Source organism: Pseudorca crassidens, chromosome 7 (genome assembly GCF_039906515.1).
Source record: "Pseudorca crassidens isolate mPseCra1 chromosome 7, mPseCra1.hap1, whole genome shotgun sequence".
In the NCBI taxonomy this organism is placed as follows: Eukaryota; Metazoa; Chordata; class Mammalia; order Artiodactyla; family Delphinidae; genus Pseudorca; species Pseudorca crassidens.
This window is the reverse complement of record NC_090302.1, coordinates 64,482,380-64,497,417: the sequence shown is the minus strand read 5'-3', so window position 1 is coordinate 64,497,417 and position 15,038 is coordinate 64,482,380. Positions and strand designations below refer to the sequence as shown.

The 15,038-nt window shown below is 38.9% G+C and overlaps 1 protein-coding gene across 2 annotated transcripts in view; it reads left to right on the top strand.

The window, feature by feature from the left end:
* Window positions 1-15,038, top strand: part of TTC39B (tetratricopeptide repeat domain 39B) — a 148,640-nt gene that overhangs the window by 108,925 nt on the left and 24,677 nt on the right. For both annotated transcript variants that reach the window (XM_067744417.1, XM_067744416.1), the window contains 5 exons: window positions 808-969; window positions 2,220-2,311; window positions 7,125-7,251; window positions 10,319-10,427; window positions 13,984-14,070. In XM_067744417.1, the coding sequence (XP_067600518.1) occupies window positions 808-969; window positions 2,220-2,311; window positions 7,125-7,251; window positions 10,319-10,427; window positions 13,984-14,070 (577 nt within the window). The remainder of the gene's footprint in view (window positions 1-807; window positions 970-2,219; window positions 2,312-7,124; window positions 7,252-10,318; window positions 10,428-13,983; window positions 14,071-15,038) is intronic.

The window sequence follows — 15,038 nt, the reverse complement described above, 5'->3', positions numbered from 1 at the left end:
ATAATGCTGTTGTAAACATTATTATGTGTATATTTCTGTGCAAAAGTGTATTTATATAAGATCGATTCTGATAATGAGGATTTCTAGGTCAAAGATGTTTGCATTTTGATAAATTCAGACAACTTGCCCTCCTAATAAGGCTAGTCCATTTAAACTCCTGTAAAGATATGAGAATACTTGTTTTCAGTGCTCTTTGGCAACTCTGGTCATTATTTATCTGTTTTATTTTTGCCAATGTGATGGCTGAAAAATGATAATCTAATCTTTTAATTTATCTTTTCCAGTGTAAAAATTTCTTCATATGTATATTTGCCACTCATTATCTTTTTCTCTAATTTCCTGTTTATATCTTTAAACAATTTTCCCACTGAGTTGTTTGTCTTTTTTTAAGGATTTTATAAAATTGCTGTATAAGGGTTGATCCTTTGCCCGTTACGCATATAGCGATATCTTCTCCCAGTCTGTCCATTGCCTTTAACTTTGTTTAAGGTATATTTTACTCTCTGGAAGTTCTAAATTTATTGTCAAATCTTTTCTTAAAGGACTTCTGCATTTTACGTCTGTCTTAAGAAAGGAACTTTGCTACTCCCACATTATAAAGTTCCATGGCCCTCTCACAAAGTTACATAAAGAGGCGAAATTTAACTGTATTGTTGCATGTAAGGAAAGGAATGTGTTGTCGTATTGAGTGGTTTCATGAGTGATGATTTTGCTCTTTTTGTACAAAGTGTTTTATGTATTTTTCCATTAGGTTATTATCTCCTTGTCTAATATCTGGATGATCAGCTTTATGCAATTGACTTATAGGCACAAGAGATATTTCGAAAATGCATTTCAGTTCAAGAAGAATGGAAACAGTTTCACCATCTCTGTTATTGGGAGCTGATGTGGATTTTTGTATTCCAACAAAACTGGAGGGAGGCGTATTACTATTCAGATCTGCTTTGCAAAGAGAGTAAATGGTCCAAGGTAAAGTACAGTTTCATTAATGTCATCTGTTTGCTCATAAGTGTACAGGATGATTTTCATCTAGGACTGTTTCTTCCATAGTATGATATTGACACTGTTTTCTCAACTTAGAGATCCATCAGAGGACGAAGTGGACATTAAGTACCTGCTGTTTGTAACCACTGTCCTCAGCACTATGTGCTTTAAAAGCCATCCAAATAGTCTTTTTCAACAGAGAGGCTTTATCTGTGAAGATGAACTGTACTTATATATAAAAAGTATTAGATATCAAGTATTGATAATTGTTTGTAGACTTTTTGATACTCTGATAACAAGGCTTTTCATAATAATCAAAATTAATTCTTTATCCATTCATCCGTTGCTGCACACTTAGGTTGCTTCCATGTCTTGGCTTTTGTAAATAATGCTGCTATTAACGTTATGATGTACATATCTTTTTGAATTAGTGTTTTCGTTTCTCTTTGGATATATACCCAGGAATGGAAATGCTGGATCATATGGTAGTTCTATTTTAATTTTTTGAAGAACTTCATTCTGTTTTCCATAGTGGCTGTACCAATTTACATTCCTACCAACAGTATATAGGGTTCCCTTTTCTCCACAATCTCATCAACGTTTATTATTTGTTGTCTTTTTGATGATAGCTATTCCAACAGGTGTGGCAAGTTGGGGGAAGGAGATTAAGAGGTACAAACTGCTAGCTATAAAATAAATAAAATACAGGGCTTCCCTGGTGGCGCAGTGGTTGAGAGTCCGCCTGCCGATGCAGGGGACACGGGTTCGTGCCCCAGTCCGGGAAGATCCCACATGCCGCAGAGCGGCTGGGCCCGTGAGCCATGGCCGCTGAGCCTGCGCGTCCGGAGCCTGTGCTCCCCAACGGGAGAGGCCACAACAGTGAGAGGCCCACGTACTGCAAATAAATAAATTAATTAATTAAAAAGAGTTCTAAAAAAATTCTGATCCATTTGTGAAAAGTTGGGAGGAATGAGATAATGATCTCTTTTTCATTTTGTCCATTTTCTCATCCATGAACGTTACAGTTGTATAATAGGAAAATGGCCAAAATTAGGTGAAAAGTTTTGATCTCATTTGGAACAGGTGATATAAGACTTCATTTCCTTTTTTTTTTAATATATTTGATACCTCTTAAATATTATATCTGGAAGATTTGTAGGTCTTTCCTGATTTGCAAGATAGCAATGTTATGTACCCAGGATGCTCTCTGACTAGCTGCTTTTCTTTTCCTCAAGGCAACGTATGTGTTCTTAAAAGCTGCAATTTTGAGTATGCTTCCAGAGGAAGATGTAGTAGCAACTAAAGAGGATGTGGTAACTTTATTTAGGTAAGCAAGACACTATTTCTATAACAAAGATCCTGAATGAATAGAGGAACACACAAATACTTTCTTTTTCCCTTAGTGCTCTTCCATGCTTCACCTTCATATTTCTTTAATTTATCTGATTTGATACAGAAACTCTTAAAAAATATATTTAGGGCTTCCCTGGTGGCGCAGTGGTTGAGAGTCCGCCTGCCGATGCAGGGGACATGGGTTCGTGCCCCGGTCCGGGAAGATCCCACATGCCGCAGAGCGGCTGGGCCCGTGAGCCATGGCCGCTGGGCCTGCGAGTCCGGAGCCTGTGCTCCGCAACGGGAAAAGCCACAGCAGTGAGAGGCCCGCGTACCGTAAAAAAAAAAAAAAAAAAAAAAAAAAATATATATATATATATATTTAACTAAGGGTCAAAATGTCATCCTTTTAGCAAGACTTTGCAGATATGCCAGTGTAATTGGGAATCTTGAGAACACATGTTTTTTTGTTTTGTAATTGGGGCTTTGCTACTGCATTTTGAACACAGTTTCCTAAAATGGTATTGTTAGCTAAAGATGTTTACTGTTATAAATCAAAGGTATTTTGTGATCAGAAAAACTTAAGAATATAACACAATATAGTATACCCTTAGTTTTCATTAGTGTGCCAAAGATTCTGTGAAGCTCTGCTGTGAAGTAATCTGTTTAACTTTGTTTAGACCAGTGTCCGTCCATCCATCCATCCATCCATCCATTCATCTGTAACCTTTATGTTGAGCACCTACTGTATGAAGACGACTGTGTTAAGTGCTGAATTAACAGGCATGGATCCTGTCCTTGTGCAGTTCATAATCTTGTAGTGGAACTAGATATCAGTGAAATAATCACCCAGTAAATGCAAAATTATAACACATGACTGATTTTTCTCCTCCTGCTTGTCTCACCATTCCTTCTTGGTATCTTTGTAAGCTCATCCTACTTCCATCTATTAAAAGTTGATGCTTTTGATTTCAAAGGTCAGTCTTAGAACCTCAACCTTAGGAAATCTGATTCAAGCCAAATTGAAATCCCTAGTACACACCTTGTGACTGAGCTCCAGACCCATATATCTAGCTCCCGTTTACCACCTTCACTTAGATATGTCAAAGCATTTAAAACTCACCACATCCAGTCTTCCCTAGCAAACCTGCTGTTCTTTCCTCTCTCAGTGACTGGGACTACCAGTTAGCAAGGCAGAAACCTATAACACTTGCATCGCCAACACGACCCACTGTCCCTCCATTCCCCGGTGGGAGGAGAGGTATGGATAAGAGCACAGAGGGAATGATAGTTGAGATGAGGTCTGAAGGTGGCTTGGGAGCTGCTGAGGCAGTGGGGAGTTGTAGTGATAACAGTTTCAGACCAAGGGAACAGCATTTGAGAGGATGCTGTTTCAGGAACAGCATACGAGAGGATGCTGTTTCAGGAACAGCATACGAGAGGATGCTGTTTCAGGAACAGCATACGAGAGGAGGCTGTTTCAGGAACAGCATACGAGAGGAGGCTGTTTCAGGAACAGCATATGAGAGGATGCTGTTGCAGGAAGGAGCACTGCACATTAAAAGAACTAAGACAAAGCTGATATTGGTCAGGACGTGATGCTACATTTTATATATAGGTCTAAGGAAAATGAACGTCCAGGATTGCTCAAAATATGTCTCATAGAACACAGAATTCCTTTAAAAAATAAGACAGAGTCTCCAGCCGTACCACCCTGAGTGCGCCCGATCTTGTCTGATTTTGGAAGCTAAGCAGGCTCGGTGCTGGTTCATACCTGGATGGGAGAGCGCCTGGGACTACCGTGTGCTGTAGGCTTAAAAAAAAAATAAGATAAAATGTGTTTTAGGGACACAGAGCTCATTGGTATCCCGAGTGGGAGTTGGTAAGTTAATAGAACAGAGGTAGAAACCAGACTGAGATTGGCTAAAGAGTGAATGAGATACAAAGAAATGAAGAGAGTTGAGCATAAATAACATCCCTGGATAACTTTGACTATGAAGTGGAAGAAACAGAGAGAGAGTTGGAGGGAGATGTATTATCAAAGAATATCTTAATGGGAGAGATCTGATCATTCTCAAAAACCACTGGGAAGGATCCTTTGGAGAAAGAGAAGTTAGACATATAAGCGAGAAATGGTATAAGCGAGAAATGGGATAACTGATATTTGCAAGGCTCTTGAGAATGCAAGAGGAGATAGAATACAAAGCACTGATGGCTTTATCTAGAGGGAGGACCAGGTCCTTTATTGTATGGGAGGGAAGAAGTCCAGAACAGGTGCGGAGGCATGCAAGCTCATGGGTGGTAGTGTGAGATGGAGGGCTTCCTCCCTCACAGCTTCTGTTTTTCTTTATGAAGTAGGAGGCAGGGCTGTCTGTTGAGAGTGAAAGAGAAAGGAGTGGGATGGAGGTGTGAGGAGGATGAAGAATATTGGAAATCATTGCTGTAGAGGGTGGGACAGTGAGGTGATGAGAGAAACACAGGAGGGGGAACGGCAGGCGGTGCCAGGGCTCGTTCGAGGTTGGTGTTGATGAATTTACAGTGATACCAACTTGTTCTCAGTGCCGGTGCAGGGAGGATGGATACTGAGCTTCATCCGGATGAGTGCAATGACTAGGCATTAGCAAGGGAGTATGCAGTAAAGATTGCCTGCCTGGCCGTCTAAGCAGGAGGATGGAGGGACGGGGAAAGAAAGAGACTGCTGAGCTGGGAGAAAGTTGAAAGGCAAGAGGACTGAAAGTCTTAGTAGAACAGCCAAGGTAGAATGAGGAGGAGAGTGGTGTTCAAAGGGTGGTGTGCTTGAATTTGTACTTTGAGGTCGAAAAGCCACAGGTGATGAAGTGGTCTAAGGTGTGACTGTAGGGGTGGGTGGCTGTGGTGGAAAGGAGGAGGTGACCGCTGGAGATGAGGAAGTTAAGGAACGGAGAAGCCCAGCTGCGTTCTTCAAACATAACTGATGACAAACACTTTTTAAAAAATATTTATTTATTTATTTTTGGCTGCGTTGGGTCCTCGTTGCTGCTCACGGGCTTTCTCTAGTTGCGGCGAGCGGGGGCTACTCTTCGTTGCGGTGCGCGGGCTTCTCATTGCGGTGGCTTCTCTTGTTGCGGAGCACGAGTTCTAGGCGCACGGGCTTCAGTAGTTGTGGCACATGGGCTCAGTAGTTGTGGCTCACGGGCTCTAGAGTGCAGGCTCAGTAGTTGTGGCGCACGGGCTTAGTTGCTCCGCGGCATGTGGGATCTTCCTGGACCAGGGCTCGAACCCGTGTCCCCTGCATTGGCAGGCAGATGCTTAACCACTGTGCCACCAGGGAAGCCCAGTGACAAACACTTTTGAGTGGAATACTATAGTGTGTGACCACATTATGAGAAATAATGGCCTGGCTGAACCCTCTGACAAATTTGTCAGAACAAGTTTGAAGGTATGACCAGGACTACTTTTTCATGCTTTTAGAGAAGCTCTTTTTAGCAATAGGACCATGTATACTAATAGAATCAACATTAGTGGAAGCCATGTAGATTAATGCCACCTCTTACTGGTAGAATGTATTGCCTCATTTCACACAAGCAACAAATGGAATGGAATATTAAGGTACATTGGGACCTTTTACATCCATACTTCCTGTACTTCAAAGTAAATTTTCTCCATATCAAAATAATTTCTTTGAAATATGTAACAAATCTTATTTTCAGGAGAAAGCTTGAGGTCTGCTGCATGTGTGATAGCATCTAATTTGTTGGGATAATGAGAGGAGAGTCCCCAAAATGAATGTTCTCTTCATACAGACTCTGTGATCCTTAAATGACAAGGTTTCATGTCCACTGCATGCTTCTGACCCCTTCCCTCAACTCCCACCTCGCATTTCCACTGCCTCTTCCACTGATGTTAATTCACAGTAATGATGGGCATTCTGGTTTAAAAGCCATAGCCCTTCGTACACCTGAAAATAACATAATGTCATATGTCTATTACACCTCAATTAAAAAAATCCATATTCCCAAATTGTGCCCAGAAAGAATGTAACACAAGCTTGTCTTCATACTGGAATGTTTTTTCCTCTTATTGCATCTTTTTCTTTCAGTATAGCTGGATATTTCCCTAAATTTCTTCTTGGCAACGTGTTTGGTGCATTCGCCAAGTTATGTATAAGAAAAGTGCCCTAGGAACATGTAGTCTCATCATCCTATTCTCAGTTTTATGTGCTTGTGAATTTTATAATTGGAATTTCTTAGAATTTTGAGAGAAAGGTTGTAAACATGGTATATGTTCTTAGTTGATTATTTTCAAAATCACCTATGCTTTGGAAACATTTTCTCAAATTATACGTGAATTGACGGCTATCTTTTGAGCCACATTACTTTACAGATCTGTGTCATACTTGCAGAAAGGAATAGGAGATGTACCAGTATACGCTATTGCCTCTCTCACAAGTATCCACAATGTAAATACTTTGGACTTTTTCCTGCTTACTTATGGAAATTGCCAATTTTATATCTAGATTTCCTTGACTTTGTTTGATAGGCTAAGACACTTGCTAAGTTAACTAGAAAGAAATACGTGTCAATCAGTTGTTCTCAAACTTGTGCGTGCATCAGAATCCTCTGGAGGACTCACTGAAATCCAGATTGCTGGGCCCCGGCTCTAGAGCTGCTGATTTAATAGGTCTGGGGTGGAGCCTGCAAATTTGCATTTCCAACAGGTTTCCAGGTGATGCTGATGCTACTGGTCTGGGGAGCACAGCGTGACAAGGACAGGTGTAAATAATGTATGTGTTCTTAATGACCTTTCGCTGGGGCTGGGGCTTTTCACAGACAGGTGGATGGCTTGAAGCAGAGAATTGCTGGGAAATCGATCCCTACGGAGAAGTTTGCTGTGAGGAAGGCTCGACGTTACTCTCCCTCGTTGCCCGCACCCGTGAAGCTCGTCTTGCCTGCCCTGGTATCTGCCTTTATTTTATTTACTGTTTGCATCCTAGAAATAAATTATTCACAGTGGCAGGGAGAACATCTAACTTTTGTTGTGAAGTTTGCTCAATTAAAAAACATTGTGTTTGTAAGGTGAACATTTATAAATAAATTATTAATGAATAATAAAAAGTATAGCAGATGTTTTTTGACTGATTGGTATGTTCTAGGAATTTTGATAAAGGCTATTTATAAAATATATCATTTAATTCTTATAGTAACTGTATGAGGGGAGTTTCTCTTTGTAGCCTCATTTGACAAGTAAGGAAATTCAGGCAGAGACAGGGTGAGTTGACTTAATTGAAATTGAGTTGAATTATAATGCAAGCCACATATGTAGCTGTACCTTTTCTAGTAGCCACACTAAAAATCAAACGGTAAAAAATTGAAAAATAAAAGGACACATGATAATCATTTTAAGAGTATTGGTTTAACCCAGTTTATGCAACATTTTGTCATTTGAGCATGTAATCTCTAAAAACTTATTAATGAGATTTCTCATTCTTTCATATTGTACTCATCCATTGAAATCTGGTGTGTGTTCTATGCTTAGTTTGAACTAAGTTTGAACCAGTCGCATTGCTCCAGAGCCATAAGTGGCTGGTGGCTGCTGTGCTCTAGCCCAGCGCTAGAGCTCACATTCTTGATCGGTATGCCATTTAGGCTAGACTTTGTGAAAAGCATAATTTCAACTTAAATTGTCTTAATGAAGACTTTTTTTAAAGTACTAAATATATATCAAATTATGATGACTCTTTGGGGCTTTAGTTCTGCGTAGGTAGTCACATAGCACAGGAGAGCTGTTTAGTGCAAGCTGACACCTGCTATCCTCCTTTGGGGGTTCATGATTTTCTTTTTTTGATTCCAGAGTTTATTCAGTTATCCCCCTTTAACAGTTATGTAGTTTCCAGTTTTTACTACTACAAACAAGCTACAATTAATATTCTTTCATATCTCTCTTTTTTTTATACATGGGCATAAAATTGTCTTGCAGAGATGTCTAGAAATGGAATTCTGAGTTGAAGGGCATATGCATTTAATACTTTGACATTGCCAGTTTGCCCTCCAGAAAGGCTGTACCAATTTAAATTTCTACCAACAGTGTTTTACTGTTTAAATGTGCAGTTGAGCATCTTTTCACATGCTTGTTCATTTTTATTTCTTGTTTTGTGAATTGTTGTTCGTATACTTCCCTATTTTCATCGGTTTTTTATAATTTCATCATTGATATAGAAGCTCTTTAAATATTCTGTGAGAAAGAAAACTGCAGCCCCTCACAGGCATCAGTTGGGAGCTAGCCTGCACCTAGTACCTTGACTGAGGTTTTCCCAACTTAGTCTCGGAGAACACCACCCTCAGACTGGGTTGTTCTGTGCCTGTGATGGAATGAGATAAAAATATGACCACTCTGGGGACTTCCCTGGTGGCGCAGTCGTTAAGAATCTGCCTGCCAATGCAGAGGACACGGGTTCGAGCCCTGTTCCGGGAAGATCCCACATGCTGTGGAGCAACTAAGCCCGTGCACCACAACTACTGAAGCCCGCAGGCCTAGAGCCCGTGAGCCAGAACTACTGAAGCCCGTGCGCCTAGAACCTGTGCTCCACAACAAGAGAAGCCACCGCACTGAGAAGCCCGCGCACCGCAATGAAGAGTAGCCCCCGCTCGCCACAACTAGAGAAAGCCTGCCCGCAGCAACGAAGACCCAATGCAGCCATAAATAAATAAATGCATAGATAAATAGATAAATTTAATAAAAAAATATATGATCACTCTGTAATCATATCTGAGCTGATGATGTATAGCTTGCTCTGATCACTAAGGGTCTTAAGGAAGGTTAACTCAGAGCACTTATTTCTCCACGGCTAAGGGTGTAGAATTGGCTTGAATTTGTGGTGACTAGGAATTTTACCAAAATCCTATATGTCATAAAATGGCAAGGTCAGGTATGAGCATTCCTTCTTCTGACAAAATATTCCTTCGATAAAAGCAAAATTTAAAAACATCATCATCAGTTAAAATAAATGTTCGGTTAGTTATTGAATTGAACTCTTACTCTATTAGCAATAAGAAGCTAGATGTAAAACAAAAGGTGGTGTTGTTATCTTAGTTTTCAGTACCATAATGTAAAGATGACTGCTGCCACTCCAATGGATTTTCCTCATTTCTACTGCTTCCCTGTAAGAGGCTGTTCAAACAATATCTCTATAATATTTTAACATTCATTTATTTCCAAGAAGATTCTAATTACCCTGGTTATTTCATACCTTTCAAAATATGAACTGCACTACCAGGAAGATTAGAAAAATATTTTCAAGCAAGAGCACATTTGCTTTTGGTCCAAAAAAAAAAAATTCTCATCTGTTTGCCTATTAAGTATAATTTGCAATGAGAAATCATTAGTTTACATTTTTAGGGGCTGTCATTCTGCCGTATGGCCTTTAAATGAATGCATTTTCTGCATATTGGATTGCATTACCGGACTGTCACATGTTTTTAATGGTATAAAAGAACCTGAGCCAGGTAAAATATTTCCTATGTTCATTTTCAGTGATGTCCTTGGAGACATTTTATATAAACAATTGGCAGATATTGAAAAATGTTTCCCTTTACTTAAGAGTAACAGCAAAAATCTATATTAAATAGAATTGTTCATAGTATCATTTTAAAATATTATATGTATTTCTGTATCTGTAATCCATTATCTTCCAAAAGGATTGGATAACAGTAGGTGCTTAATAAATACTTGTTAAATGAACGAGTAAATTAATTTTTCAGTAAAAACACAATATACTATATATATATATATATATATATATATAGAATACTTCGCAGTATAAAAGGCAAAAAGCATTAAATAAAGTGAGAAAAGTGGAAATTTAATCACTAAATTCCAAATGAGGAAAGCTAAGGAAAATGATCTCTAAATGTTGTCTTGAGATCACTAGCAACTGAGGCAAAACACACATATGTAGTTTTGTTGTTGTAAAGAACATTGAATAACCTCACATAATTGCGAATGGTTTCTCATTTTTCCTCGTTAGGAAATGATGTATGTTTGGAATGGTTTTCCACTATTGAGCAGAAGAAAAGATCTTTCTGAAAGTCTGTTGGTGACTGTTGAAAAGGCTGAGGCAGATCTACAAAGTGAAAGTAAGTATGAAACGTAAGAGCCTGGAAATCTTTACCGTTGCCCCTCTCCCGTCCTTTCCCAGTGCACACATGCCTGCGTTAATCTGTGTGCATGATGAGGACAACAGAGCTTGAGCCGAGGTGTCTGGGCGATTGCAATCAAGATGGAGAAAAGATACCTGATACAACATGGATGAGCCTTGGGGACGTTAGGCTCAGTGAAAGAAGCCAGCTGCAAAAGAAAACCGAGTGACAGAGATAATTTACATAAAATATAGAGGATAGATCAGTCTGTAAAGACAGAAAGCAGATGAGTGGTTGCCTAGGGGTGGAGAACTGGGGGTGTGTGAAAGCTAAAGGTTATGGCATTTGTTTTTGGGGTGATGCAAATATTTTAAAATTGATTCTGGTGATGGTTCACACCTCCGTAATATACTCACAGCCAGTGAATTGCATACTTTAAAGGGGTGAATTGTATGTTATGGGAGTTTTATCTTAAGGCTGTTATAAAATAAAAAGATGAAGAAGAGAGTTGAGTTTTAGAGCAGCTCGAGGGAAACGTATACTGGTTTAGTTGGTTGTGTTTCTTTCCGTGCCTCATTTTTGCTCTCTAATGACTACTGTGTTTTTACAGACACAGAGAATTGTTTGTTTTCAAGTTGAAATCTTGTCACAATTTGATTTTCTTACTCATTACTTGGGTTGTACTGGAGGTCCCTTTCCAGTGTACTGGAAGCTCTATTTACTGGAAGCAGCTGGCACAGTAGGAGGAAAAGCAGCTGGTCTGGTCTTATAGTTCCAATCCTGCAGCTGTGAGGCTCTGGGAAGCATACCTCATCCCATACCCAGGAGGGCCTCCGATTTCTTTTAAAATGGGTGTGGTGTTGGACCAGATGATACCCAGGGTTTTCTTGCTCTGACATTTTCTAGTTCTCTGTCATAAATAGAGGCTTTAACTTTTGCTAAACAATACCATAAGTGATAGCTTTTGTTGTATTCCTTATCAACACCCAAATCATTTAGGTATTATTCCAAGATAATGGTCTTATCCGCTGGAATGTTCTAATCACAGAAGTAAAGCAAAAATTGCTGGGAGGATAAACATTGTAAGGGGCATAAAAATTCAAGAATAGCCAGGAAAAATTCTAACAGGTAACTAATTTTTCTTAGCTGGAAGAAAATGGGCACCGAAGGAGTACCGGCTCCATGTGCAGTATACTCCCCATGTGGGTGATGCAATGATTGACTGACTCCAGGGATGAGCACCTCATTTCGATTATTTATTTATTTAATTTTTTTGGTAGTATAATTGCTTTACAATGTTGTGTTAGTTTCTGCTGCTCTACAGCAAAGTGAATCAGCTATACATATACATATATCCCCTCTTTTTTGGTTTTCCTTCCCATTTTGGTTACCACAGAGCACTGAGCAGAGTTCCCTGTGCTACACAGTGGATCATTTTTTACTTCAACCACAGTATGGGGCTGAAATGTTTAATGACATTTCTCTTTACAATTACTTTTAAAAAATTAAACACGTAATTACATTTGATAGATGTGTTACCGAGTCCAAGCTCACTCTGCTCGCCACACGACAGGCCAATGAATCAGAGACGAGGTGCTCAGGCAAGGAATATCACTTTATTTGGAAAGCCAGCAGACCGAGAAGATGGCACACTAGTGCCTCTGAAAAACCATCTTATCGGGGTCTGGATGCCGGTTTCTTTTATAGAATCAGAGAGGGAGAGGTGGTGAGGAAGTCAAGTAAAAGGGCCACCAGTTTTGCAAAACTCCTGGAATGACCAGCCTGGGGATGTGTTAGTTTCTTTTTTCTTGCAGCCAGTCACAGGTGGGCAGGGTTCCCTGAGGCAGGCCGTTATGTATGATTATAATAACAAAAGCAACGAAAAGCAAAGGTTAAAGTCAAAGAAACAGATCCAATGGGGAGTCTGTTTTAGCTCTTCCCTGTTACACATGTAGGTGAAAAAAGTCACCCATGTTTTTCCTGCTATGCACAATTAATTTAGAATTTCTGTGTATACCATCCTAGCTTTATTTTTTTTTAATTAATTTATTTTATTTTTGGCTGCATTGGGTCTTCGTTGCTGCGCTCAGGCTTTCTCTAGTTACGGTGGTGGATTCTTAACCACTATGCCGCCAGGGAAGCCCCATCCTAGCTTTCTTTTTATAGTTACAATCATAGTGTACCTGGACATACTCTAGCCTAGTTTTTTTCATTTATTATATCGTAAACTTTTTTTTCCCATTGAGATATAATTGACATATAACACTATTAATTTCAGGTGTACAGCATAATGATTTGATATTTGTATACATTGTAAAATGATCACCACAGTAAGTCTAGTTAATATCTGTCACCGTACATCGTTACAAAATTTTTTTTCTTGTCTTCAGCACTTTTAAGATCTACTCTCTCAGCAACTTTCAGATATGCAATACAGTATTAACTACAGTCACCATGCTGTATATTACATCTCCATGACTTAACTTATTTTATAACTGGGAGTTTGTACCTTTTGACCTCTTCATATATTTCACCCACCCCTCAACCCCTCGCCCCTGGCAACCAATCTGTTACCTGTATCTATGAGGTTTTTTCCTTTTTTTTTTGGATTTCACATAGAAGTGAGATCATATGGTGTTTGTCTTTCTCTGTCTGACTTTTGTTCACTTAGCATAATATCCTCAAGGTCCTTCCTGTTGTTGCAAATGGCAAAATTTGATTCTTTCTTATGGCCGAATGTTCTATTATATATATATAACACATTTTCTTTATCCATTCATCCATTGATGGACACTTAGGTTGTTTCCATGCTTGGCTGTTGTAATAATGCTGTAGTGAACCTGAGCGTGTATATATCTTTTCAAGTTAGTATTTGTTTTTCAGATAAATATGCAGAAGTGGGATTGCTGGATCATATGGTAGTTTATCATAAATGTTTTAACTGTTGCTAAGTAACCCTTATAATAATTTCAAAAGCTTCATGGCATTCCATGGAGATAATATATCATAATTTAATCAACTCTTTCAGAATTGTTGGGCATTTAGGCTGCCTTCCATATTTAAAATAATTGTAGCTTTAGATTCCCACCAATAAGGAGAAGAAATAGAAAAGAATGAAAGCTGAATCAGTGGGCTTATCTGCTAACAAGCTCAAGGTTTCAGGCTGGATAGATAAAGAATGAAATGGAACTAAGAGCAATGCTGTTCTGAGGCCACAGACCACCGCCCTCCCCACCTCCCCATTAGCCTTCTTGCAAATACAAGCAGGTGATCACAGGGATACCAGGTGAGTGGAATATTCTACTCCACTCTTGAAAAACAGTAGTAGGAAAAGCTCATCTGTTGATGAAGGGCAAGTATGTCACCTTCCCATATTAAAGGCATCATTTTAAATAACAGAATGATGGTTTCCTTTCCCTTCTTTTTCCTTCCCCTTTTACAGAAAAGTTATAATACTTCAGCTCATTTTGATCTGGAGGTTAGGTAGAGTAGCCAAAATATTGAGGTATTCATCTTCATGGACTGATAATTCCCTTTGATTTCTGGGTACCAGGGAAACGAGTGGATGAGAAGGCTCAAGAAACTGGGACCCAAAGGAGGAACTCAAAGTTTGTACTATTTAACAAAGAACCAAAACAACGTATGTATAAGTACAGACTATATGGACATTTCAGACTTTCTTTGTCTGTGTCCTAGATGTTCCATCACTAACATTTTCTGCATAGTTTCTACTAATATAGAATTATGATAAGCCTCCTTACATTTTTTATAATTCTTTAAAATTTTTAATTGTAGAAAAATGCACATAATATAAAATTTACCATATTAACCATTTTTTAAACTGTATGGTACAGTAGTGCTAAGTATATTCACTTGGTTGTGCAACCAGTTTTGAGAACTTTTTCATACCCATTAAACAATAACTCCCCATTTCCCCCTCCCCACAGTTGTGGGCAATCACCATTCTACTTTTTGTTACTATGAATTTGACTATTCTAGAGACTTCGTGTAAGTGGAATCACACAGTATTTTTCTTTTTGTGGCTGCCTTATTTCCCTTATCCTAATGTCCTCCAGGTACATCCATGTTGTAGCACATGTCCGAATTGCCTTCCTTTTCAAGGCTGCATAATATTCCCTTGGATGTTTATACCACAGTTTGTTTATCTATTCATCCATCAATGCCTATTTGGTTGCTTCCACTTTTGACAACTGTGAATAATAAATACTTCTATGAATATGGGTATGCAAATATTGTTTTGAGACCCTGCTTTCAGTTCCTTTAGATATATGCCCTAAAGTGCAATTGCTGGATCATACAGCATTTCTATTTTTAATTTTTTGAGGAATTGTCATCCTCTTTTCTCTAGTGCCTGCACCATTGTACATTCCTACCAACAATGCACAGGGTTTCAATTTCTCTACATCCTTGCCAATGCTTGTAATTTTCTATTTTTTAAAAAATTTGTTTTGTTGGTTGGTTGGTTGGTTGGTAATAGCCATCCTAATGGGTGTGAGGTGATTTTATTTTTACTCTTTTTAATATGGAATAATTTCAAAAAGGAAAAATACTTACTTTGATTTGAGTGGAAACTCAACATAGAGCCCC